Source organism: Pygocentrus nattereri, chromosome 15 (genome assembly GCF_015220715.1).
Source record: "Pygocentrus nattereri isolate fPygNat1 chromosome 15, fPygNat1.pri, whole genome shotgun sequence".
Lineage (NCBI taxonomy): Eukaryota > Metazoa > Chordata > Actinopteri > Characiformes > Serrasalmidae > Pygocentrus > Pygocentrus nattereri.
Window position 1 is genome coordinate 32128092 of NC_051225.1, and position 27773 is coordinate 32155864.

General features: G+C 37.7%; 2 protein-coding genes across 3 annotated transcripts; one reads left to right on the forward strand and one right to left on the reverse strand.

Annotated features, from left to right (window-relative positions):
* Positions 1–1490: 1490 nt before the first annotated feature.
* Positions 1491–13539, forward strand: LOC108430068 (vitellogenin-like). The gene is made up of 28 exons (XM_037545409.1): positions 1491–1539; positions 1662–1682; positions 1777–1928; positions 2044–2295; positions 2387–2548; positions 2638–2786; positions 2873–3023; positions 3957–4114; positions 4191–4356; positions 4449–4574; positions 4804–5022; positions 5099–5316; positions 5398–5495; positions 5601–5725; positions 5808–5909; positions 6010–6132; positions 6276–6459; positions 6544–6646; positions 6726–6911; positions 7059–7312; positions 7403–7668; positions 8244–8288; positions 8460–8522; positions 8646–8849; positions 8946–9097; positions 9191–9335; positions 9479–9556; positions 13264–13539. Exons 1-28 carry the CDS (start codon positions 1500–1502, stop codon positions 13315–13317), a joined length of 3996 nt encoding a protein of 1331 aa, XP_037401306.1. The 5' UTR covers positions 1491–1499; the 3' UTR covers positions 13318–13539.
* A 924-nt stretch (positions 13540–14463) lies between these two features.
* LOC108430086 (afadin- and alpha-actinin-binding protein) lies at positions 14464–27566 on the reverse strand. Of its 2 annotated transcripts, XM_017702260.2 has the most exons (13): positions 27355–27566; positions 26425–26520; positions 24706–24857; positions 23348–23551; positions 23050–23160; positions 22662–22797; positions 19744–19819; positions 19475–19655; positions 19194–19320; positions 17840–17976; positions 17570–17743; positions 16488–16593; positions 14464–16409 (listed from the first exon to the last, which is right to left on the reverse strand). In XM_017702260.2, exons 2-13 carry the CDS (start codon positions 26441–26443, stop codon positions 16360–16362), a joined length of 1473 nt encoding a protein of 490 aa, XP_017557749.1. In that variant the 5' UTR covers positions 26444–26520; positions 27355–27566; the 3' UTR covers positions 14464–16359. The 2 variants fall into 2 exon arrangements, with proteins under 2 accessions (XP_017557749.1, XP_017557753.1); XM_017702264.2 differs by lacking the exons at positions 26425–26520; positions 27355–27566 and adding an exon at positions 25834–25851.
* Between the last annotated feature and the right edge of the window lie 207 nt (positions 27567–27773).

Below are 27773 nucleotides of genomic sequence, written 5' to 3' on the forward strand. Positions count from 1 at the left end.
TTGTCTTTGTAGTGTATTCAACTGAATGTAGGTTGAAAAGAATTTGCAAATCATCGTATTCTGTTTTTATTTATGCTTAACACAACGTCCCAACTTCATTGGAATTGGGGTTGTACAAGAGGGCTAATGAGGGTTCACAATTGTCAAGTCACTCTGTAGTCAATCTGAGTCACAGCACCAGTGAATTAGCAGCTCCGTGTACCCCTCCCCCCTTCACACAAATTGTACATTATGGCAAGACATGCATTTCATGCCCCTAAGTTTTCAGACACTTTTTCAGCCACCATTTCTTATGAAATAAAGGGTGTTAATAAGGAGTTTGTTCTCTCTTTCCTGCATGTGCTTCATTTAAAATAATCTACCATTACAACTCTGAGTACATTTAATTTTGAACTACCTGTTTATTCATTCAGAGATGTACAGTGGACATGAAAATGCCATTTGGCAGAATATTACATTAAGCAAATAAAACTGTTTTCCAGAGAACAGTGGTAGAGTTCAGGTCACACTATCCTAGGTCATGACATAAGCCAGGGCATCTGTTCTATTACATTTCATCTCACCATAAGTGCATAAACTCTATGTTTTCTATTTTATATATATATATATATATATATATATATATATATATATATATATATATATATATATATGTAGAGATAGATAGATAGATAGATAGATAGATAGATAGATAGATAGATAGATAGATAGATAGATAGATATTCTTCTTATATGAACAGGAATGGTTGCTGTAGGTAACAGCTGTGCAACTGTATTTTTTATAGACTATACATATATGTTTTTAGCATTTTGTAGCATTTTTAAATCATGAATGTATGTATGTCCTTATCTATACTTATGTCATGTATGCACTTATGCCCTTGCACAGTCCATGGTGAACCTACAGCCCTCTTGATTTACATATGTACCAGCAGTGTGTTAATGACAATAAATTGAAATAAATTAAATTTAAATATAGTATTAGATTAATTTCAGATGCTGTTGAGAAGAGGACAATTCTACTGGAATGTATAACAAATGCTGAAGATGGGGTGCACATGAATTGTATTGTCATTGATACACTCATATAGCATAGAATTATGTCCAAATTACTTCATAACAGCATCCAAAGAAATTTGTACATTTGACATTTGTAAATTCATAATAACATTTATGAATGTTTATTTAATTTAGTTAATTTAGTTAATTAAGATCAAATAAACTTTTCTAACAAAATAAAATAAGGCATTTAATAAGAAAAAACAATAGATTTTGTGGACATTGTGTGGATCATGTGGCTTTGTCTTAACATGATAGGAGGCCAGGTTAACCTGACCTAAAATTGGCTTGTCAGTTAGTTGTCCATTCGGTTGGCCAGTCAGACTTCATCACACGTACATCAAAATAGTTAATAATTCATACTGAAGAGGCTATTGAGTCAGCAAAAATACTTTAATAAAAAGGCAGACTCCCAGTTGATCCATCACAGAACACCAGCCATGAGAGTTCTTGTGTTTGCTCTGACTGTGGCCCTTGCGGGTAAGTCATGATCTGAAAAACATGATTAGAAGTTTTAATACCAATTGTTCTAATAACGTAAACCAATTTTGGGAAAGGAATATTGATAGTGTGATCTGTATATTTCCCCTTTTTTCTTTTAGCAAGTCAACAGATTAACCTTGGTAAGTAACCTTGGAATATTTAAGAATTCCTCAGAATAGACTGATATCATTCAGATATGTTTTTAGGAAAACTTACTGTGAAACATCATATCAGTTCCAGAGTTTGCTGCTGGTAAGACCTATGTCTACAAGTATGAAGGACGGATCTTGGGCGGTCTGCCTCAGGAAGGTCTGGGCATGGCTGGCATAAAGGTCAGCTGCAAGGCTCTCATCAGGGCTGAGGCGCAGAATACCTATCTCCTGAAGGTAAAGCAGTTGGATCGAAGATGCCAAAAAGTCTTTCTGTGAAAAGTAAACTGATACATAGGTAATATGTGGTTTTACCTAAAGGTAGTAAATGTGTGATGATTTTTGCTCTTAGCTTGCAGATCCTAAGATCTATGAGTATGCTGGAATCTGTCCCAAAGATCAATTCACTCCTGCTTCTAAGCTCACCGCAGCACTGAACGCTCAGCTTGCAACTCCCATCAGATTTGAGTATGCTAATGGTGCAGTTGGTAAAGTATTCGCCCCTGCCAGAGTGTCTGCAACTGTCCTGAACCTGCACAGAGGCATCCTCAACATCCTTCAGCTCAACCTCAAGAACACCCAGAATGTCTATGAGATGCAAGAAGTAAGTAAATAGACAGAATAATTTCATATCTGTTATTATTTAAATCATATTTTGCTCTTTCACCTGAGCTAAAATTATTTTGTCCCTTTAGACTGGAGCTCATGGGGTCTGCAAGACTCACTACATCATAAGCGAGGATGCAAAAACCCGTCAGATTGCTGTGACAAAGTCCAAAGACTTGACCAACTGCTACAAAAGGGTCGTCAAGGATGTCGGTTTGGCTTACGCTGAGAAGTGTGCAGAATGCCAGCAGGTACAATCAAATCATCAACAGGTTGAGGAGCTGGCTTTTAAGTAAATGAAAGAAGCAAACCTTCTCTTACTGCTTTTTCCTTACCACAGAGGCTTCAGAGTCTGACTGGAACTGCAACCTACAGCTACCGCCTAAAGCCAGGTGATGCTGGTGCTCAGGTCTCAGAGGCTACAGCTGAAGAGCTCCATCAGTTCTCACTGTTCAATACAATGACTGGAGCAGCCCAGATGAGAGCCAAGTATGATATATGGTCTAATGTTTTCAATCCTGTAACAAAATCAAATAACAACAGAAATAAATGTAATAAAATATGTCTCATTTCAGTCAAACTTTGACCCTAGTGGAGGTGCAGGGTACGCCCATTGCCCCTGCCAGCGGTGACTATGCAGCTCGTGGATCCCTCAAGTATGAGTTTGGCGCTGAGACTCTCCAAACCCCCATTCAGCTTCTGAAGATCACCAATGCACAGGCTCAGGTATTGTTGTTAAGCTCCTTCAACATAACCCATCTCTTATTTTTAACCCTACCCATTGTTTTCAACTGTCAAATTGCCCCTTTGAACAAGTAGGTAGTGTAACAATGGGTAGTGGTTAAAATCATCGTCTATGAAATGGGGCAAGCCTCCAATAAAAAGAACATTACTTCATTAACAGGCTACTAGCAGTGCTCTCTAAAATGCATTTGTGGTTGCCAGGCGGATTTTGCAGAGTCCAACCAATCATTGCGTCCTATATGATTTCAGGTATTTCCACAATAACAACTGAAACAGTGAATGTGGAGGGGCGGTAAAGTTCAGCAACCTCGCTGCAGGTCTTATGTTACATTTAAAGGATTATATCCTTTACAAAAAAAGGGGAGGGGGTGCAGCAATTATTTATTATTGCCCACCGCTTATTATTCAGTGATATGAAGCTGAAGTGAAGTATTCGCCAGCTGCTTGTTCCAGTTTTCATGTTCCACCTTAAATGGTGCAGTAATTACATTCTGGCATTTCAGGTGCCACTACTGCTGGACTATTTAAGGTGGAATGGGAGATTTTGCTAGCTACCGAGACATCAGTATACTATTAGAGTTTTTTTGTGCTTGTTATGAAGAAATATATCAGTATACATTGAAACGACATTGAACTAAGACAATACAATGATTATCATAAATTTTAACAGAGAAAATATTTTTGTGGGTTTCTTTGGTCGCTTGGCCCTTACTGTATTAATTTGGGAATACTTTCACCTGTTAAACAGGCCATTGTTTTCATTAGCAAGAGTTGAGCTGAAGCACAATAATATAATAATTTAATGTGGTTCAATATTTAATATGGTTAAATATTCATTTGTGAAAACATCTTAAATTGTTTGAGATGTCATGATCTTCAGATTTGAACTGAAGCATTACCCATGCTCTATTTCAGACTGCAGAGGTCTTGCAGCATCTGGCTGCAAACAATGTGGACATGGTCCATGAGGATGCTCCACTGAAGTATCTTCAGCTAGTCCAGCTCCTGCGTGCTGCTACTTTTGAGAATATTGAGGCCATTTGGAATCAGCACAAGACCAAACCTCTTCACAGGTAAAATTCCCTTGAATATTTTCATGAAATTAAAATAAAAGATGTTTGTACTTTTCTAAAATCTTTATTCTGGCAGACGATGGATTCTGGATGCAGCCCCTCTTGTGGGTACACCAGCAGCTTTGAGGTTCATCAAGGAAAAGTTCCAAGCTGATGAGTTCAGTACCTCTGAATTCACTCGGGCCCTTCTGCTTGGTTTGCACTTGGCCACCGCTGATCCAGAAGCTATTCAACAGGCTGCTGTGAGTTTATAATTTGACTATTTTGATCATTGTAGCATAAATGCGTTTTTAAAATCTTTGTAAATATCTCAATTTTTTACTCTGTTGAACAGAGTTTGGCGTTCAGTCCCAAAACCAGGGCCATGCCAGCGTTGCGTGAGGTGATGATGCTTGGCTATGGTTCCATGGTTGCCAAATACTGTGCTGAAGTTCCTACCTGTTCTGCTGATCACTTGAAGGTAACATTTCTATTCATAGACGTGTTAATGCTCTGATCTACAGGTAATAAATAAAGGGGAATTTATTATTATCTGTATTTTTTAAAAAATGGATATAACTTCAAATATAAGAGAACTCTTTTCATATTTACTGTGACCAACATATTTAAATATGAATGACTGCACAAATAATGACAGTCAAAGGAAAATCAATCCTCCACTAATTTTACATTTCACCATCGGTCATCAGCCTGTCCATGACAATGCTGCAGAGGCCATTGCAAAGGGTGAAATTTCTGAAATCAGCCTGGCTCTGAAGGTTCTGGGCAATGCTGGCCACCCTGCTAGCCTTAAACCCATCATGAAGCTTCTGCCTGGATTTGGATCTGCTGCTGCAGCCATGCCCACGAGAGTCCATGTTGATGCCATCTTGGCCCTCAGGAACATTGCCAAGAAGGAGCCAAAGTTGGTAAGTATGAGATGATCTGTGAAATATCTGTTTTGGGTCATTTTGTTTCAGAAGCTAAAACATGTTATTGCTTTAGGTCCAGCCAGTGGCACTGCAGCTTTTCATGGATAAGAATCTTCACCCAGAAGCACGTATGGTTGCCTGCATTGTATTATTTGAGACCAAACCCTCAGCGGCTCTTATGTCCACCATTGCTGGTGCAATAGAGAAAGAGCCCAGTAAGGAAGTGGCCAGTTTTGCTTACTCTTACATCAAGTCTCTGACCAGAAGCACGGCCCCTGATTTAATGAATGTGTAAGAAAACTATTCTATATTAATGTAGTATAATATAACCATAATATAATGTAATAAATGTAACCATGTTGTTGGTTACAGAGCTGCTGCAGCTAATGTTGCTGTCAGAATCTTGAGCCCCAGACTGGACAGACAGAGCTACTTTTCCAGCACTGCTTACCACTTGGACCTTTATGTTTGTAAGTTTCAACAAGATTGGATTTAAACAAATACATTTCAATAGTAAAAAAAAAAACACTGCATATAAAATTCTGAAAAAATAATATACCCCCACCCCCCCAAAGCACCTATCATGACCGGAGCTGCTGGTACTGCTTTCATCATCAACGATGCGGCCACCATTGTGCCCAGAGCAGTTGTGGCAAAAGCTCGTGCTTACCTGGCTGGAGCTGCTGCTGATGTTGTTGAGGTATATATTTGAGGCTGTTGATATATGTCATATGACTGTATTTCTGCACTGAAATCACTATTTATTACTTCATCTCAATCAGATTGGTGTGAGGACTGAAGGACTCCAGGAAGCTCTACGGGGAACTCCAGCTGCAGATGAGAATGCTGATCGCTTTGCCAAGATAAAGCACACCCTGAAGGCAGTAAGCTGTTTAATACTGCATCAATTATATTTTAGTAGAGTACAGTTTAATCTATATCAATTTTAACACATTTACATTTCTTCTGTTTCTTTCTTCCAAGCTGATGAACTGGAAGGCTATACCAGCCAGTGAGCCACTGGGTTCTGTCTATATCAAAGCCTTCGGACAGGAAATTGCTTTTGCCAACATTGACAAAACCTACATTGACAATGCCATTGAGCAGGCAACGCAGGTATTTCATTGATGTTCAGTAGAAGAAACCTGGATTTGTTTTAATATTTGCTTGAAAAATATAATAATATATATTAACATATTATATTACAAAAATATATAATATAACCTAAACATATTATGCTCACTCTAAAGGCTGCTAAACCACGTGCACGTGAACTGTTGAAGGAGGCTGTTAAGGCGTTGCAGACCGGCATTGCCTTCCAGTATGCTAAGCCTGTGCTGGTAGCCGAGGTGCGTCGCATCCTTCCCACTACTGTTGGTGTGCCAATTGAGCTTGGTGTTTACTCTGCTGCTGTTGCTGCTGCAGCTGTAAATGGTAGGAAATTCAGTATAACATACTAGCATTAAATATGCTAATCATTGACATATATTGAATACATGAATTCATTCATCCTTTTAGCTAAGGCTGCCATTACACCCCCTTTCCCTGAGAACCCAGAGACTTCCATTCTTGATCAGCTGAGGAAGACTGATTTCCAGGTGCAAGCTGAGGCCAGAACAAGGTACTACTTCAGAGACTTGAAATGACTATATGAGCATGTAAGCTGGGGAAATTTCATAACATATCCCTTTTGCTTTCAGTGTCACCATGCAGAACTTTGCTGTGATTGGAGTGAACACTGCCTTGATTCAGGCTGCTGTTATGGCCAGAGGAAAGTTCCATGCTGTTGCACCAGTAAAAGTGGCTGCAAGAGCTGACTTTGCAAGGCGCAGCTTCAAGGTGGAAATCTTGCCAGCTGCAAATCCTGATCATGTTGCTGCTGCCAGGTAATGGAAAGAAGGGTGACAAACTATCCCTGCATTAAATTAATTTCTAGTGAAGCAAAAAGCCTTTTGAGAACAGTGATCACAGTAAACAAAACAAGAGGTGTATCTTCAGCAAGTTCTCTGACCTCTCACCACTTCCTGTCACAGCTTTGAGACTGTCGCTGTGGCCAGAAATATTGAGGACCAACCTGCTGAGAGAGTAGCATCTCTGGCACCTGCAGCACCCTCTGATGCTCAGACCTGGATACCTGCCTCAATTCAGAAGTCCCTGTGTGGTGCTGACCCTTACTTTCACATCAAGGGATGCATCGATGTCTCCTCACGCAATGCCGGTTTTAAAGGATACAATCCTCTTTACTACATTGTTGGACAGCACTCAGCTCGTATTTCAGTGGGAAGAGGTAAGTTCTGGTTTAGCACCAGCTAGGATGCAATAAGTAAGGGATGTAATAAGAAGACATTGAAGAAATATTCTCCAACTTGTGCTTTAGGTGATACTGCTGCGTTTGAAAGACTGGAGATTGAAGCTCATATTGGTCCTCAGGCGGCTCAGAAACTTGTTAAACAAATCAACAGTGCTGAAACTGGAACTCAAGAAGAAAGCATCATTCTACTAAAACTGAGGAAATACTTGGAGGCTGGGCTAAAGAACTCGAACTCCAGTGCAAGCAGCTCAAGTAGGTCCTCAAACTCCAGTGCCAGCAGCAGCATGAGTGCCAGCAGCTCTCAAAGCTCCTCCAGCACTCGCTCATCTCAGGTAAGTCTTATGAGCATATGAGCATACTACTATATTACCTGAGAGAAGTGTTACAGTTTGTTTGAGTTTACCTTCTTCTGTTTACTCATACCAGCAAAGAACTTGGGAAGGATCACGGATTTTAATAGTTCTGAATGGAAAAAATGTATTTAGATTTTTACAATAATTAAATTTTTTTTTTTGAATAGTTTATTTTATCTTATTTTGGTTGAAAAATCAGTTCAAACAAACAAAAAAATTTACATATCAAACAATCTAACCCAACCCCCTCCTATCAAGCACATTCAAAAAAATAAAAATTTCAGACTTTTTTCAGGAGTGTACTTAAGATCTGAAGAAAGCTTCAGCAACATATCACCCATCAAACACAGTATAGAGATGAAAATAATCTTTCAGATGAGTATATGCAGTGATCTCTAAACGCCATTAAACTAGGATGTTATATTTTATATCATTACGCAGCAATAGACATTAATCAGTTATAGCTTTATTTTATTTATTATAATAAATAATAATAATATAATTTTGGTCTTACCAACCAATGATCTCATGACTCATGTCATGCTTCTCCTTAGACTCTTCTAGCATCTGGCCCCTTCAGGAAATTTCACATGGATCAGGTAACTCCTCAAAAATCCCCTCAGTTTACTTCTTATTGTGATTGTATACATATTGCTGGCTTCTTTTATTTGCATAAAATATAAGATGATTGCAGTATATTTTAATTGAATTTTTTGTTGTTTAGATGTTTTCATACTACATTAAATATCAAGGTTTCTTTTTTGTTGCAGTACTTGGCCTCACAAGGAACATCGGCCAGCAGTGCATCTAGCATTGAGGCCCTTCAGAGACAGGTAAAATCAAATCCGCTGTTGTGTTTTTAAAAATGGACAGCAAGAAGGAATGTCTACCATCCACCAGCAGCATATAAGAAATGGGATACTCCATAATAAGGATCAAGTGTTTCTCATTTTCAGGCTAAGCTCCTTGGAGATTCTATTGCACCTGCTTTTGCCATCATTGCTCGTGCTGTCAGAGGTGATCGCAAACAGGGATACCAGTTGGCAGCATACTTGGATAAGCCCAATTCGAGAGCACAGTTTGTGCTTTCCTCCACTGCAAATGATGAGAAATGGAATCTGTGTGCTGATGGTGTCCTGCCAAGCAGGCATAAAGCCAGCGTAAGTCTGGCCTTCTACTGCAGCTTTCTAAGACCAGGTACTTTCTCAGTATTCAAACTTAGTATAGTATGCACTAAGCACTGACTCTCCTATTAGGCTAGGGTTGGTTGGGGTTCAGAGTGCCAAGACTCTTCTGCAACTATCAAGGCTGAGACTGGTCTGCATGAATCAAACCCTGCTGTTCGTTTTGAACTGGACTGGGACAAAGCTCCAAGACTTGTAACCCTTGCAGCAATGAATGCTATAAGGTACTTTCAGAAAGTTCAAAACCATAAATATCATGTCAGGCTAAATTATACGTGAAGTTTCTTATAAGTCCTTATATGTATTTCTACCAACAGGATTTGTGAATACCTCCCAACGCAAACAGCAGCTCATCTGGCTGGAATTGCTGTCAACAGAGCTGAAAATAAAGCAAACAGTATTGGCATAATTATAGCTCTACCAACTAAGAGGTCCGCGGACGTCATTGTCAAAGCTCCAAGGGTGAAGAATAGTTTTTTCTTGAAACTTTATATAATGTAATACTTTTACATATTTAAGTAACAACTTTTAATATTTTCTAATTATAATATTGTTTTTTCTTTTTAACCAAAATTTGTTTTAATATTGTTTTCTCTTACAACTAGATGACCGCTGCAAAGATGGCTATGCCTCTTCCTTTTACCCTGCCTGTTGAGAAAGACGGAAGCATTCCAGCTCTTCAGAATTGGGACATGCAAGACACCATTCAGAAACTGGACAGAATCGCAAATCTGGACATTCGTGCTGCTTTTCAGGACTTCAACTCTGACGCTGCCGTGGAGAGAGCAGTGAATGCTTTGAAGGAAGTGCTGAATGAATATGAGAATCTGCGGAATCAATTTGAAATTCATTCCATTGTTGAAAAATGGCTGAATGATTTCAAGGCCCAGAACTGGAACAAATAATTGCAAATAAATAAGTGAAATTAATAAATAAATTACAAGCATTCAAAAACAGAATTTTGTGTATTTATTGTAGCGTTTGATGAGTGCAGCATAGTCTTCATTTTGTCTTCAATAAAAATAAATTATTCTCTGACAAAGGAAATGTGTCTCTGCTAGTTCTTCTTGATCTTAGTGTAGCATTTGACACAATAGACCATGCTATCTTACTAGACAGACTGGAAAACCTTGCAGGGATAAGAGGAATTGCTCTTTCCTGGTTCAGGTCCCTACTCACTGATCGCTATCCGTTCATTAATGTAAAGGGTGAATAATCTGTCCTTGCAAAAGTACAGTATGGTATTCCACAAGGCTCTGTTTTAGGACCTATATTATTCACAATATATATGTTGCCATTGGGCACCGTTATCAGTAAACACAGCATAAATTTCCACTGCTATGCCGATGACACTCAGTTATACATATCAAGTGAACCGGATGACAAAATCAAACTTGGCAAGATTGAGGACTGTGTAAAAGACATAAAAGACTGGATGTTGAGTAACCTTCTCTTACTTCCTCTTGTTAAACTTTTTCTTAAACTTTTTCTTCTTTTGTTAAAATTTCTCAGTTTCATCAAGCTCCTCTGTTAAAAATCTTGGTGTCATGATAGACCCTGATCTGTCCTTCAACGCACATATAACTAATATCACTAGACCAACCTTCAAGCATCTCCGCAATATTGCTAAATTAAGAAATGCATTATCTCTACAGGATGCAGAAAAACTAGTCTATGATTTTATTACTTCAAGGCTAGATTACTGTAATGCCCTGCCTCAACAAGCTTCAGCTAGTTCAGAACACTGCAGCCAGAGTCCTCACAAGAACCAGAAAATCTGACCATATTAGCCCAGTTTTATCAACCCTACACTGGTTACCAGTTAAATTTGGTATTGATTATAAAATTCTATTATTGACTTATAAAGCTCTAAATGGACCTGCGTGAACTTCTCTCCTACAATGAACCATCACGCCTACTTAGATCACAAGGTGCTGGCTTACTACTGGTACCTAGAATTAATAAAGTTACATCAGGGGGAGAGCTTTCTCATACAAAGCCCCCCAGCTTTGGAATAATCTTCCTGTTAATGTTGAGGACTCAGACACAGCCTCAGTTTTTAAGTCTAGGCTAAAAACTTACTTGTATAGTCAAGCCTTTGGTGATTAGTCTTCCCTGTCAGATCTAGACCTGCTGGAGTCTCTACTGCTCTGTAGAGACTTTGGTCAGGTCTAATCTGTGGTCAGCTACTCTTTACAGAACTGACTCTGTGTTTTCTTCCTTTCTTTGCCGAGTTGAACAGCTGCCCACCCTGTGCCTCTGATGCTGTTGGCCCTTCTGCCCTGATTGGGTGCCACTGCTCACCAGCCATTGGCTTGACCACCGCTGTTGCTGGTGCTGCATAATCATAAACTACTCAAACTAACCACTGCTTTCTTTTCCCCGACTTTGTTCTATAATGCTTCATAGTAACAATGTTTGCTATCTGGTGTCAACCAGAGGAGGATGGGTTCCCCTTCTGAGTCTTGGTTCCGCTTAAGGTTTCTTCCTCTTCTAGGGAGTTTTTCCGTGCCACTGTTGGCACTGGCTTGCTCATGGGGGCTCGGACACAGATTTTTTTTCTTTTCTTTTCTTTTCTTTTGTAATACTGACTGTTCTATAAAGCTGCTTTGTGATAGCACCTGTTGTAAAAAGCACTATATAAATAAACTTTGCTTACTTGCTTGCTGATTTTGCCAGTCATTTGATTTTTATTTGTTACTCATCATCTTCAGCTTGTGCCCACCATTAGAAAGTCCAACAATGCGATAAGATTCTTCTTATTTCTGAATAATAAATGAGTAATGAATTGTGAAGCGCACTGACAGATACATCTGGGTAAAATTATGCCATTACAACATCTACACATGGAGTTAATTTTTAAAAAGTTTCTAACAATTATAAAATCCATCAGAAAAAGGTGTCAAAATGTCCAAAAAAATGTGGCAAATACAAATAATGCTTCAAATTCAAATTATGCATCAAAGCTGGGTACTCTGGACCACCTTTACATACAAACTTTTCTGCACATGGATCATGAAACTTTTGTATGATGTGAAAAGCATGGAGATTTGAGGACACGTTATTAACATCAGTGCATGACATCAACCTACCAGTAACAAATTTACTCATCATTAATGTGAAGCATGCCCCTCATTCATGTAGATGTTTCAGTAGGGTGCCAACAAAATGGCAGCATTCAGCAGCTCATGTTTCAAAGTCTATGCTTGTAGGTGGAGTTTGAGGTTGAGCATTAAGTTAAAATTAACATTTGGAATTCAAGCTTGGGTTGCATAGTGCACTTGTTTCAGGTGGTTGTACACGAGCGGCTGCTTTCTCACTCGCTAATTCCAGAAGGATAGTGTATATCAAGCATTCACCACAACCTTACACTCATCAGGAGGATATCCAGCTTTCTATGGAAACACCACCCAGAAATTTTTTTAGACTAGTTTTTGTTTAATAAATAACATCTAAAAGAATGGCCTGCCCAAACTATGTTAGGTTTAATAACTCAAATGTATTTAAACTGTGCACTGTCCAGGTGCACTGCCTTCTAAAGTAAAAGTATTGTATCTCATTAGGTATCAGCTAATAGGGGAGAGCAGGGCAAGATGAACATTTTTTTACTTCAAATCAACCTGTCACGATTGGCCCCTCCCAGTCCTGTCCATGTGTTTGTGTTGTGTTTTGGTTTCTTTGTTTTGTTTTTTTAGTCCAGCCCCCTTGTTTAGTGACTCCGCCCCTGATTGTTTTCACCTGTCCCTCGTCATCCCTGTGTTGTATTTAAGCCCTGTGCTTTGCCCTCTATTTTGTTGGTCTTTGTTTGATGTTTGCTTGATGGCTGTAGGTATTCTCGGGTTGTCTGATTCTTGTTTATCATGTCTGCCTGTCGATCAATCCGTGTTGGCTCAATGACCCTGCACTGCTTGGACTATGACCCTGGATTTGCCCCGAATAAATCTTGCTTTTCTCAGCACGTGCGTCTGCCTTATCGCTCCCCAACGTTACACAACCTATAGCCAAGGAAATATGAGACAGGACATAAAATAATGCATACAGCACATGTTTAGGATGTCTAACATTATTTGAAACCTAAGAGTGTGCCTAAATCAACAACAGAACATGGAGTCTCAAAAAGTGTTCTGAAAGGGTAGGTTCAGCCATCTGAGAAAAGAGTTACTAATGTTCCAAAAGGATTTTAAATTATAAATCTAATTAATAATAATTTCCCATTCTGCTGCTTTTTCTGTGTTCATGAAATAATTATCACATTCAGAAACTGAACACTTGTGGCAAAATTGAGAATCTGGACATCCATGCTGTTGTTAAGAATGTGGGCATTGGCGAGGCCATGGACAGAGTGCAAAAATTATCAGAATGATTATCTCCTGAAAGGACATATTCACACAATTCAGATATTCGTGTCATTATTGAGAAATGGCTGAATGGCATTCAGGCCTAAAGTTGTTTCATTTGATCATAAATAAGTAAATCAATAATAAACAAAATGAAGAGGACCTAAAAAACTCTCTCTTTTGTGTGCTTATTTATTTAGTTAGCAATTATTTGGTCCAAGATATACTCTCAAAAAATTCCCTCTGTGAATTACAGAGCTTTCATTTTGAGGAATCTTTTTTCAGTGGGCTTCAGATCAAAAGTTTATTACTTCAGTTTCAAATAAACTGGGAGTTTTTTCCCCACCAGTTAGAAAAAAGTGGCTTGGGACATGCAAGACACCATTCAGAAACTGATGCCCTGTGCGTTGAATACATTCTTTGTAGCAACTTTTTATTTCCTGCTAGGAGTGCATACCAGTATGTGTCTATAGATGTGACACAATTGGTAACGCACACATCAACAATTTGATTGGACATCACTCATCTCATTTACATAAAGATAATCCAGAAGGAGTGCATAAAGATCAGGGACCCCTAATTAACTTCTCAGACCTCCTGAATGTCTCAAAATGCTGGGGTCCCTGGTTCCTGCAAATAAATTATGATAATGCTATGCTATTATTTAGCCTACTTCACCCATAATCAGCAAGCGTCTGCCTTTGGTATTCTTAAAAAGACCTATTATGCCTTTTTCAGTGTTCATAATTTTATTGTTGGGATCTACTAGAATAGATTTACATGCGTTAATGATTCAAAAACATCCCTTTTCTCATGCTGTACATCCCTATTCACACTGTAAAAAGTGTCTCATCAGATCTACTTAAAAATATTTCCTCATGTGGTAACAATTAACTCATTTTAATCAACCTAAATAAAAAGTTTGAATGAATGATTCCTTCTATGCCCAGGATACCTCTGGAAAAATATTCTGTAGCATATGAGCAAATTGCCAAACTAGAAAATAGCATTTCCAAAATTAGAAATGTTAAACCAAACCTTTTGTTGCCATTGAAGCTAGCAACAGCGCCTATGGTGAGTGAGTTAGCAGCCAGCCAATGCTGGAGTCTGAACATGGGACTCCCAATATTCCAGGTGGCATTTTGCACACCGAGTAGTCAATCAGACATTTAAATTTGAGAATTTTGCAGTTTACATAAGAAATTTTACTTTGTTTTAGGTTATGTTTCTGAAATGCACAATGTCAAGCAATCTTACAGTTTTCTCTGCAAGCAATCTATTTTATTGTTCGATAAAATTAATAATGCCATTACTTTCTTCCTTGGTAGTAAGACAGAGGAGAGACTCTTCAACTCAGTACAGCCAGATAGCAAACAGAAGAAAACCTTGAGATATGCAGTTACACCATAATAGACTTACTTAAATTGCTCCCTCCTTGACTGACGGCACAAAAATAACAACCTTGTTGTCATTAAATTAACATAAACACCTTTTAAACATAAGGATACAATGTCTTCCTACACTGCTTAAAAAATGCTGAGGCTGGCGTTATAAGGTGAAACTTTAATGAAACTAGTTGCATGTTGCACTATGCATGCAATACAATTTTTGTGCAACACATTTACCTCTAATGAGTAAATTCAATCCTCTTGAGAGTCGTCTGAAATCAGATCTCCTTTTCAACTGTCTAAAAACTATCTTCCATTTTAATTTCTTGTCCATTGACCAAATGATGTCATTTGTCATGTCATTGTTATTGGCATATTGATTGGCTGTTTTATGAAGTTGAGACGCTTGCAACTATTGCGGCTAAGTTTCAAGCATGTACATTTCACTATGTAAAGCCAGCCTAACATAGCTTCACAAAGCTTACCTGCCTAAAGTATAGTATGTTACCTGCTCACTGTCCTGTCCAGGACATTTGATTGACTTCATTGATCCAAATGGCATAATATATATTCTCTAAGACGTTTTTCCAAATAAAACTACACCACCATGACACTCTGTAGAAACAGTGATGTAATGCTGTGTTCAGGATATACACAGGCATTTCAACAGGTAGATTCTGAACTAACAGAGAGAATACAAAAGTAGTGGCTAGGTGTCGAAATGAGAAGTTTGCGTTGTTTGTGGAAAGTTTTCAGATTTTTGAAGAAACTACAAGATTCATACTGTGACATCTGAATAAAGATACTATTAAACTACTCTGGCAATTACTCTCCTCTCTGTATCTGAATAATAAATAAGAATGCACAAACGATGAAAAAAAACTAATGCATTCAACATTTATCTGAATATAATTAATTACTTGAATTTTGAAATCTGCAAATCTGCACTAGCTTGGCTCTTCATGTCTACAGAAGCAAGACAAGCAAAACAAATGGACAAAATGCATAATTGCAGACAATTTGAGGTCAGTAGAGCTTCACAAGTATTAAATGTGGGGTAGCTCAAAAACTACTACAAATCCTTCTACCTATTACTACAACTATAAACTGTAAATATGTTACAAACTATAGTATTAAGACAGGAAATATAGAAGAAATTATTAAGAAATTAAGAGAGCATATTGGCTAGTACTGCGTACTGAACCACTAGGCATTGAACTACTTCAAACATCTCTCTCACACTCTTTCGGAAGTATAATTACACAGTTATTTTAAATTTTGCATTAACATATGCACAATATACTAAGCATAATCAGTAAAACTACAAAAAAGGGTTAAGGCTACATCACGCAATGCATGCAGAGATTTAGCATTAGACTTAGAATGTGATCTAATCTAGAGCCATTTAAACATTCTGCTTCTGTCCTATGACTACAACAAAATGTATTTGACAGAATCATAAAGATAAAAACAGAATAATAATGATAAAAAAAGTTATTGGCAGCAGGTGATTCTTTTTGCAACTTTCTTTATGAAATGTAATCCTTATAGTTTCTAATGATTACAACACGAGCCATAAAGATGAAGCAATACCCACACTGTAAACCACACCACTGTATGTGATAATCATGATTGTAAAATAAGCTTTACTGGCAAGGAAGATGTATACCACTTAAATTAGCTCTCCCCTTTAGTGCAAAGTGTGCTCTGCAGTGGGGTCCTATCGCACCAAACTCTTTCCCTGGCCAGTTGGGGAGGCTGCTAAAGTGGAGTTTTGGGACCTGATGAGTGTTTCTGTTCTTGAACAGAATCTGTAAGAAAAAAAGTATAGAATTACCTTATTATTTTATTATACTGTTCATCAAAAACTGAAAAAAACCACCACTTACATTCTGATAGGCTGTTCTGTGTCTTCATTTTCATCTGGTCAGTAAATGTTATGTTCAAAAACTGATGTTTTAGCCAGGTTGCACGGTCTTCCTCAAACATCTTCCTCTGCAAAAGAAAAAGCTTTGTTTATTTTATGTAGATTTAAGTCAGAAGATCAGTGTTGATTAAGTCAGAAGATCATTTGATTCCAGTAGACTGTCAAATGAATTAGAAAAAGTGTTTACACAGGGGTCAACATTTCTGGTTGTGGTGATCTAAAGTCCAGGGCAGTTTAGTGATTTTCCTGCTTTTAGACTCCTGATTCAGCTAATCACACTGAAGAACTGAAGTTACAGCTCAACACTTCAGTAATCTACTGCATTCCTTAAATGCAGCAAACTGCTGTAAAATTGTGAATTTTGGGAGGTATAGATCAAGCGTTTTATCAAAGAAGTAAATGTATTGGATTTTACTGTAATTAGCTGTTTTACTGTAATTTGCAAAGCATATATTACAAGTGGGTCATAATTTGTGCAGTCTTATGTAGTCCAACTGCCATCTCTGAATGATATAATACTGCACATTAGAATTAAAATACAGTACTATGCTGTGGAGGAATTTAGCATGACCATTCTCTTAACTTCTGTAACAGCATGTATGTTTGCATGCAACAAAGAATTGTATTGAATTAAGTGCATTTGCATCAATTTACCAGACATTTCAGCTACAGCTCCTCCATCTGGAACAATTAACCCTGCCTATGAACTTTTGGCTATATTGTTAATAACTGGTAGGTGGCAGAAACAAAATTCAAGCTTTCATTTGAAGCAGAAATGTGTAGGCTGCTGGTATGAAAATAATAATCTTTCTTAAACACTTAAAATAATTTAGCAAACAATATATTATACATTATATAGTCTAAAACAGTAGATTACTGGAGAAACTGCTGTCAGTAAAGTACTGCACGGTATCACTCTATCACATGGGACTGTGCTGGACCGCAGTCTGCCCAGAGTAGAGCCAATGAACCATCCCTCCACCCAAAACTGATCAGCAATACATGACAATTAAACTCAAGTAATAATATGACATGACTAATAACCTCATGACCCAGTCTAATGGCTGCCTCTGTGAAACTCCTCCTCTCCATTTCAAAGTTCTTCCTCTGCTCATCAAAAGTTCTCCACTCCTCTTTCAGGCGCTCCTTCTCTTCCAACATGTAGCAATCATTCAGGACGGCTGCAGTTTCCTCATCGCATGGAGTGTTGAGTTGTTGCTGTTGATTACAGAGATGCAAGACACACATGTATAAGCAATGGAGATATTGAAAAGAAAGAAAGAATCATGACCATGTGATTATGCAGCTATTTACCTGCAAAAGCTGTTGCTGCGTCCGAATGAAGTCCCTGCACTGCTGGATCTCCATCTTGAGTCTCTCCATTTCTTCCTGATGGAGCTGTTTAGAAATCATCTCCTCACTGACCTCCTTTCCCAGCTGCACCATAGACGCTGGAATACAAACAGCTTTCCTTCAGCTTGTGTACTTTCACACTTAAAAGTAGAGGGTTTCTAATTTAGACTACATAATACTACATAGTAGACTACATAATACACACTACATAATTACATATTTGATTACATAGTACGTTAGGCATGAAGTACATTTACATTTAATTTTGATTGACCTTTTTACATTCTGTATCAAAAGCTTTATTTCAATGTCAAGAACTGACAAAAAATGACACAATTTGAAAGGATTTTTTTTTCTTTCCACACAGTGCATGCACAGTAATTACTCTTCACCAATGTCAATAAATATTTCTACTTTACTTACACACAAACACAGTATCAACTGAAAGCTCAGTTTCCACTTTTTTCAGTTGTCAGGCCCTCAATTGTAAATGGGTTCATACATTATTAATGAATATACTCAGTGGTCCATGCAAGCAGGATATCAGTCCACTCACAGCACAGTGCTGTTTAGATTTAGCAGCGACACAAAATTCAATTGTATTTTTTGTAAAAGCATTTTACAGCTGCTTCAAACACAGTTAGGCCCATCAAATTTAAGAATAGAAATAGTTTTATAAGTACTGTACATATAATATGTGTTATATTTACCAAACAATGCTTTCCCAGTATTCAAACAGGGATAATTCAACTTCCCATCCTACACTCTTAAAAAAAGATGGATTTTCACAGGTTCTTTAATAAAGATAATGGTTTTATACAGAACCATGGACACTTAAATCTATAACCATGTGCATGCTTAAAAGGTTCTCTGCACGGTGAAAATGTTCTTCAAATTGATGGAAAAAGTGTTATATATGGTTCTATACAAAATCTTTTTAAAAAGAGTTCTATGAAGCTCCCAGAAAGGGTTCTTCTATTGTTGCAAGCTTGACATCATCATAATGTAGCACACGTTTCAAAAACGTTCTATATATAATCATGTGCAACACATTTTCACCATGCGAATGGTTCTTTTGAGTGTTCATGGGCCACTGACGTTAATAGCACCCTTGAAAAACCATGTTTTTTAAGTAGTGTAGAGGAATCCTCCCTCCTCCATTCCAATTCTCAACTGCCCCATTAAGTTCTATGGTTGTCCTGCACAGCCCACTGCATCAGCTTGTGAAGTGATAAAGTAAACCAGGAAGTGAAAACATCGATATCATCGAAGTGCAGTATATCTCACTAAACAAAACTTTAAACTCTCAGTGTACCTTTATTGTCTAGGTTCTCTACATGGTTTTTGAGCTTCCTCCACTGCTGGCGAATGCTGTTAGTGAGCTTTTCCCGAGCATGTTCACATGACATCTCTGAAGTCTCCTCATCATCTGAAGGTATTTGCTATTTAAAACATTATGATGAAACAAATGATGGAACTCTTTGTCATGCAATACTGTGCGTGCCAAGAGCAAATGTGAGGAATTTACTCATTAAACTGAATTTGAATTGAATTTTGTGTTCTTCATCACAGCTGGTTTTATCATGAAACACTGACCTGATCTGTGAAGTCAGTGGATTTCTCCTCTTTTTGGCTGTGTCTTTTTGGACTTAAAATGCCCACCATTTCCTGCTTCATTTGCTGGAGCACTTTCTTCAGCTCCGCGTTCTCCAACATCAGCTCCTTCTGGTGTTTATCAAACTCATTCAGAAGAGTCTTGTACATTTCACGTTCATGTCTGTTGGAGAGAGCAAATCAGATATTACATTATTATATACGATGCCAGCAAACACCACAATCAGTGCTGCAGTAGGATTTTGGCTTACCTTCCATCTGTTTTTCCAGTTTTCCATTGACTTCTCCTCCCATCAGACCTCCCAAGGTAATTCAGAACCTCCATCCCTGACAGAGGGCACACACATGCATACAAAAAAGCTTCTTAAATGTTTAAGGCAATCAAATAAAATGCCACTATGCCTTATCTTGCCCAGTCAAATTTTAGGAGCCAAGACTTCCCCTTGTGGTGAAAGTTTATTACTGCAATCAAATAAAATGGCACTATGCCTCTTCTTTACAGTCAAATATTAGGGGCCAAGGCATTCCCCTTGTGGTGAATTTTTACTACTGCAATCAAATAAAATTGAAACGTTCATGCAGAAATTCCTCTTCATGTACAATTCAAAGCTTACAGCAGAGGTGGTCAGTCCTGGTCCTAGAGATCTATTACCCTGCAGAGTTTGGCTTCAACCCTAACCTAACACACCTGATCAGGAATAAAGGCTTTCAGAGGCATCTGAACATTAGAGCCAGGTGTGTTGAATCTACAGGGTGGCAGATTTTCAGGACCAGGAGCGAGCACCCCTGGTTTAGGACCTGAGGCTTTCCTGTGTGGTGAGAGTGTGTTACTGCAATCAAATCAAATTGTAATAGACATTTGAGGGTGTGCATCATTCTGTAGTTGGCATTATGCCCATACAAGGAACTCCAGGGTTAATTAGGTTTTCTCTATGAGAAAAAAATGAATGGTGTTCAACCATGCCTTGTGTCCTAGGTACATTTTAACCATAGTACAAAATAGCTAATATAAAAAAAGCTTCTTATGTTTTGTGCTGATGTCTTGCCTTTGCAGACAAGTATTGTCGCTAGATGGCACTGTTCGTCTTTTAAACAGTATCTATAAAGAACCAAAAGCTTTTTATATATTTTTTGTATCCCTGTAAAACATCTTAGAAACACCTGGACAAAGAGGCTTTTCATTATTTATTACTTAAATTATTTTTGTTATATTTGTTTATATTATTTCCATAAATTGCAGAGCTCAAACAAACTCAACAACAAGTATTAACATTTTTTTCATGTGTTGATAGGACTCATGATCCCAAGCATGCAGGCCAATGAACAGCAATGATATTATAAGCATAATCATTCCTCATACACAGTTTTAACACTTGCACAGATCACAGGCCATTCCAGTTTATTACTGCTGCAGAACTACGTACAGTCAGTAATGCCATTTTAACTGGAGGATCAATTCGGTTTTGGGCCTGAATGCACACACATAATAAACCTAAACCGCTGATGTCAATCGCAAATGATAAGAAGAGTGGGGTAGCGGGATCAATCAAGGTTTTGATAAGTGACTGGATGTGGAAAGAAGTTAGGCCTATTCAAATTTCTGCTAAATTATTAAGTAATGCAGACTATTAGATTCATATTCTTTTTGAAAAACTGCCACAATAATGACCAACCAGCCCAATTTCTGTCCACTTGCCAAAGAACCTTTCCCCCTGCCAATTTAAAGGAAAATGCAACCAATTTGGTGGGACTACCAGATTTGGCAATGCTGGGCATGACTGAGATGATTTTTGGAAACTCCATTCATTTTCCTCCAAGAAACACAACCTTGACCTCAAGAATCCTAATATGGGGATGACGCAGACTGCAGAAAAATGACACGGCTTTAAAGAAGGGCTGAAAGATGAATAGTTTTTATATCGAAATCACAATTTAAGAGAGTGCAATTTTCGAAAGTAATGCAAGCTTATGTTTACAGTACCTTTCATACACTCTGGTCACTCAAAGTGCTTTACAAATGATAAATTACAAAAATAATTCAAGTTATAATAAGTTACAAAGTAACGGAGAATAGAAATTAAAAACCTGATTAAAACCTGATTAAAACAATAGACTTTAAAAGAGAAAAATCACTGATATTAAAATTTAATTAAAATGCTAATTATAAATTAATTCTAAAATCAAATCGCAAGCACTGGAATTTTAAAAATGAATGTCTATACTTTTGACAACATTATCTTACATTTGAAATGAAGGAAATTAACCTTATAACACAGAGCTTGTAAACTGCCTGTAGATGAGTTAGACCAACCAGAGGCAACCAAACTTCCATGTTTTGAGACATCACCACCACAACTCACTGGCACTCTGGCACAATACATTCACGGTTCAAGCATAAAGCAAGAAAAAGTGGATATTCTGGTGTTTTTGGCTAAAAAAAAGACTAAACCTTATAAAATAATCACAATTTAAATTGTAATTACAATATTAGTCAGAAAAATTACAATGACTTTTTTTTCCAAACCGTTCAGCCCTACACCCCCAGCAACTCATAAGGAGAAGATCTTAGAAGATGTGTGTGCATGTGTGTGTTCAGCCCTACTTCAAAGTACTATATGAATGCATATAAAGCCTTTACAGTGCAATTAATGTTTAGGGTCTAAGGCTTTCCCCTTGTGCCGAATGTGCGTTATTGCAATTGCATCAAATTGCAAGTAAAAAAGCCCTCTTAGTACAGAGTTTAAGTACAGTTTAAAGCTTACGGGACAATGCTTCCCCCTGTTGTGGTGAATGTGTGTAATAAAATCTATTGTAGTTCCTCAATAAACAAATAAATGAGGAAATAAATAAATGCTATGAATACTATTTGATAAAACATCATGCCATGACTTTGACTCAAGCATCGCAACTTATTTTTATATGTTAATTCTCTAATGCAGCAGTCCCATTCAACCACTAAATAAGAAACAGATACTCTATCATTTCAAGGCTATAAAGCCAGAGTGACCCACTTACCTAGTTTGAGCTCTTGTGTGCACCTGCTTAAGCCTTATGCACACATAGACAGTGCTTTTTACATCTGGGCTGATCATTTATCAAATACTGATGCACGACAAATCTCATATTTGTGTTTTTATAGAATTGTTTGCATGAGACAGTGTCTATATACCTTGTTTCTTGTCCTTCTTGTCTGTCAGCAAGCGATTGAGGCTCTCTTTGAGCTTACTGAACTCCTTCTCTTTCCTCTTCATTTCATGGTTATACTGCGTGGCACGGCTTGCAATGATGTTCTGAAGCTTCTGAACCTATTGAGCAAAAAATGTCACAGCTATACAATGTAGATTCAAAATGACAAATAGATGGTTAGGAAAGAGTGTTCAAGAGTCCTTGAACACAACTTAAATGTAATACATGAAAATACATATTGCTGTACATACATACGTACATACATACGTACATGCAGATAGATACCAATGACGTAGCATAATCTACAGTTAACACACCATAATATTCTCCAATGATTATTCTGTAGTAAGACGAGAAGAGTTGAACTCTACCTCCTCTTTTTCATTTTTTAAACAAGTTTGTAACATCTTCATGCTTGTTTCCAACTGTCGCTCTCGTTCACGCAATCTGACATTTTCCTTTTTGGACAGTTCAAGCTGGTCCTTTACAAGGAGAGAAAAACAGACAAGACTTTTTTAAACTGAAGGTTATTCAAACCTCGAAACTAGTCCATTTTAAAATGAGTGCTTCTAGCTTCAAAAGCATCGTTACAGTATGCTGTTTTGCTTGGATGTAACTTTGAAGAATTGTAAATTTATTTTTATTTTTAGCAGCGAATAAAAGCTGAACCTTGAGTTTGGAGCTGGTGAGCTGTTGGCAGTGTAGGTCACTGCTGACCTTGAGCTGCTCCACTTCAAGCTCCTCCACCACTCCCATAGCACGCCGATGCAGCTGAAGCAGATCATACATCCTGTTTAGCGTTGACATGACATCAAGTTGTCTAATCCCATTCAAGTCATAGAAAATCGATGGTAAACCCAGAGATGACAGCTCCTGTAAGTGCAAAACAAAGGGGTAAAAACAATTCTGGGTAAGTCGTTTTTATAAATGGATAACTAGTTCTACAATTGCCATCATACCATGCACAATACACACATAAATTGAACTGCTTCTTGTTAAAAAAAACTATTGTACTATTTACAGCTGCACAATCAATCATATTTTTATCACAATATGAGTTTCTGCAATAAACACATCATTAAGGGATGTGATTACAGATCAAATTGCTTTGTATGCCCTGAGTGCTACATGGAGTGGCAGGAGGGTAGTGTTCATAATTTGCACTTCTCTAAGGCAGGCCCAAATCCACAGTCTCTCAGGACAGCAAGTGACTTAACCATTTTACTATACAGCTAGTTGTAAATCACACAGTTCAAAAATGATTATTTACTTAACTACTAGCCAATATAACATTGGTAAAATACTTTAATGTGATGACTATTCTCACTCCCAGTTTTATGGGTAACATGTGTTACCCACAAGAGCTTTTAAAGGAATTAAATATAAATGTTATCATTTTGTAGGGCTATTAAAAAGGAAAATATCTGTTTTTATTATCCTGTTCAGGAGAGTGTGCTGTTTTTCTAATAACCTTTTTCAGCTATTAATGTTTCTTTCTTTATTTTGCTCTATTGAATGGTGCTTTTGTGATTTGGATTTTTTTGATATTTGCTTGAAAGAGAGGTGTTTCTGTTTCTGTGTTTCTCTTTAATTACACAGAAAAGGGAGACTGCTCTTGCACACCCACCACTATTTTAATATTTTATCACTTCTCGTCACTGTCAATGGGATATCAAACAACTTTATAGCATATTATTGCACTTTATTTTATTCTTATATATGGCACTTCATTTTATGCCTGTATTGTGCCCTAGTGCTATTCATGGAATAATATCATGTTGCTTGACAACTATAACCTACTTTTAACAATTTACAGTGCTGGGTGGAATAACTGTTGTTTAATGTGATTTTTTACTGTGAATAAATCAAATGATTTATTGAACATTCGTGTATACAATCCTATTGTATTGAATACATGCTCCTTTGACATCTCCTGAACCCTAATGATTTGATTTATCATGCATATTTAACACTGAAATGACACCAAAAACTATACAATAACTAACTATATTATAAAGCACACCTACCTGACTGATGTATAGCATGCACTCTGATATATTCTCCTCTGTGCAGAAGTCACTAGGACCACTGTAAGGGCTAACAGGCAGGAGAGGCATTGCGGACTGGCTGTATTGCCTTGAAGGAGGCATTGTAGAGTAAGCATAAATGTTTATGTCTTCTGTAGAAGGAATAATAAAGAAAAGACATAATTCATTCTCAGTAGGCTGCAAAATGAGTAACTGTGTGACACTTTTGCAAACATTGCACTTACAAATACACAAACATATACTGACCATTTTGAGATACAATAACTGACAAAGCCAGAAATGCTCTTAGTAATGATCATGTGCAGAAAAGACATGAATCATAACAGGTTTTATTGAGGTTAGGAGAGACAGCCACACTCAAAATAGCACTCCACTGTTATTTCGAGTCCCTTCATTTTTTTTCGCCCTTTACTCATGAGACTGACTATGTAGAGCAAAAGAGTCAAGTTATTATAGAAACTGTATGAAATGACACATTAATAAAAGTACAAAAAGGGGTTGTATGTGGACCAACACTTAAAATCCTCACATAACCATAAAACCTACAATTTAGTTTTACAGTACACATTGAATAGTAAGTCTTAAAGGCCTTAAACATGCCAAACAAATGGAAAAAAAACTTTTGAAAAACTACTACTGCTTTGGAGTGGATTTTTGGGCTAGCTGGTTTTATTTTTTGTAATTATTTTATAAAATCCCAAGCTGATTACATATTAAAGTTTATTATTCAGTAACTACAGAGACTTCAATGCAAACTGGCCGTATTATTCTTAGGTTATAGAAGTATGTTAACTTTGGGCCTGCTGGTGAGCCCTGGCCATTTAAGGGTTTTTTTTTGTTGTGTTTTTCTGCCTGAATATCTTAGTACAGCCGTATAACTAAGTAACTGTTTTCAAATCATCATTACAGTAGAGAGATCACTCAAATGTTAGAAATGACATGAAACAAGCTTAAAGCTGTAGCCTGTCTGCACAAGTACTCTATAAATAAAGATATTATCATCATTATTATCATTATTATTGTTAGTAGTAGCAGTAGTGGTAGTAGTAGTAGTAGTAGTAGTAGTACAAGTATAGCTAGCAAGGTATGTGTACCTAGATTCCTTACCTCAATTTGGTTTATTTTCTCTGTATGAATAGGTAAAAAGAAAACAACTGGCCTTCATTTTGTGCTGAACAAAAACAGAATCACTGTTTTCTTTATGACTTCTTTCAAGTATCACAGTATTATTAACCTATAGATCAGTGGCTAATCTAGCAGTTAGGTTGTATGATGTACACTGATAAGCAAAACGATGAAAAACTATAGAACTTGTGAGGCATACTGTCGCTATTACAGAATACTGCATTACGTTTATGGCATTTGGCTGACGCTCTTATCGAGAGCGACTTACAATTTGATCATTTTTACACAGGTAGGCCAAGGTGGTGTTAGGAGTCTTGCCCAAGGACCCTTATTGGTAAGGTGTAGGGTGCTTGCCCTGGTCAGGGTTTGAACCCCAGTCTACAGCGTAGAAGGCAAAGGTGTTAACCACTACACTAACCAACCACCCATCACACAACACAAGTTTCCCTATAAGAAAAATAACTGAATAATAAACCTGTGGCTCAAGGGATTAAGACAGTTATTACATTATAAGCTACATTAGATACACATCACAGAAAGATACACGGCACAGAATTGTGCACATCGTATTACCATATGATGACTCTGGCATTCTCTCAGTCTTCCATATATCCAAGGAGAATGCACTTTGTAGATCTATCAGTTATGCAGAAACAACACACAAGTATCCTGAAAAGGAAGAGCAGGTTAGCAATGCTCTGTTCAAAGAAAAAAATGAAAAATTGAGGGAAAAAAATCTGTAATGAGAGAATCTTACTCAAAAATGGTAACTAACTATTGGTTTTCCTGATTAATAGGCTACAATAAGAGATCACCCAGCTATGCATTAATGAGCTATAATCAAAAGCAGACCTACACACTTAAAAATATGTTTCTTCAAGAGTTCTTTAATAAAGGCGATAGTTCTATTTAGAACCATGAGTTCTGCATAGAACTATTTAGTGCTAAAGTGCTTCTTTGCCATTTCATGCTTAAAGCATTCTTAGTATGGTCCTTCAGACTGATGAAGACTGTGTTTTATATGGTTCTATGTAGCACCGAAAATGGTTCTTCTATTGTTTAAAGCTTGATATCTTAACCATAGCAGAACCCCTTTTAGTGCAATATAATACCCTTTTTCAAAACGCTTCCATACAGAAACAGACAACACAGTCTCCACCAGTCTGAAGAACCATTTCACTACGCAAGGAGCCATTTAAGAACGCAAATGGTTCTATAAAGAATTCGTTGTTTTAAATAGAACAACTGTTGTCGTTGAAGAACCACCTTTGTAGCTAGTTGAGTACGTAGCAGCATCAGGCATGTTTAAAATGCAGTTTTAGGCTGCAGGGCATTTCTACCACAGGCAGCCAACACACAGCGGCTGGAGACACTGCACTACGCACGAGAGCAGAGAACATGTTAATAACTAGGGTTCTACTGCACACACGACGGGCTAACAAATTAGTTAGTCGCGCTTTAGGAAAAAACTATGTAGCTACTGCAAAGGAAACCTTCACTCACTGTGTTGCCGGGGCTGAAGAGCATCACCAGGAGCGTCCCACGTCTACAGAGATTTAAACACACGACTCAGAAAACAGGAGGACGAACGCGCGCTACGTGTTGATGTTGGTGCACGCGACTGTGAGCACAGAAATGTGACTGCAGCTTTTTGGATGTTGTAGTTTTTGGCTGCTCTCTCGAGTGGCAGTTGGAGCAGTGAAACGGGGGCACGCAGCGACAAGCATTTGCGTTGTCAGGCAACGAACAGCAAGCGCCTGATTGGTTGTTCTCCTCGTAAAACCCAGGCGTCAACCAATGAGATTGAGCGCAGCCTACGCAGAGCAACCCAGGCTCTATACAGGGACAGAAACACTGTGGTCCTGGACGCTTTAACTGTTTAAGGCGAGACGGCGCAGGTTATCAAAACGACTTTTTGCAAA

Bases quoted from the DNA above. Each gene is read 5' to 3' on its own strand.
- LOC108430068 (XM_037545409.1), top strand. From the start codon at position 1,500: ATGAGAGTTCTTGTGTTTGCTCTGACTGTGGCCCTTGCGG. The intron at 1,683-1,776 runs GTAAGTAACCTT...ACATCATATCAG, and splicing joins AAGTCAACAGATTAACCTTG to TTCCAGAGTTTGCTGCTGGT. The intron at 8,523-8,645 runs GTAAAATCAAAT...TCTCATTTTCAG, and splicing joins TTGAGGCCCTTCAGAGACAG to GCTAAGCTCCTTGGAGATTC.
- LOC108430086 (XM_017702260.2), bottom strand. The intron at 17,977-19,193 runs GTACACTGAGAG...TTTGTATTCCAG, and splicing joins AGAGAACCTAGACAATAAAG to CGTCTATGGTGCAGCTGGGA. The intron at 17,744-17,839 runs GTAAATAGCTGC...TGTAATCAACAG, and splicing joins CGCAGCAACAGCTTTTGCAG to CAACAACTCAACACTCCATG.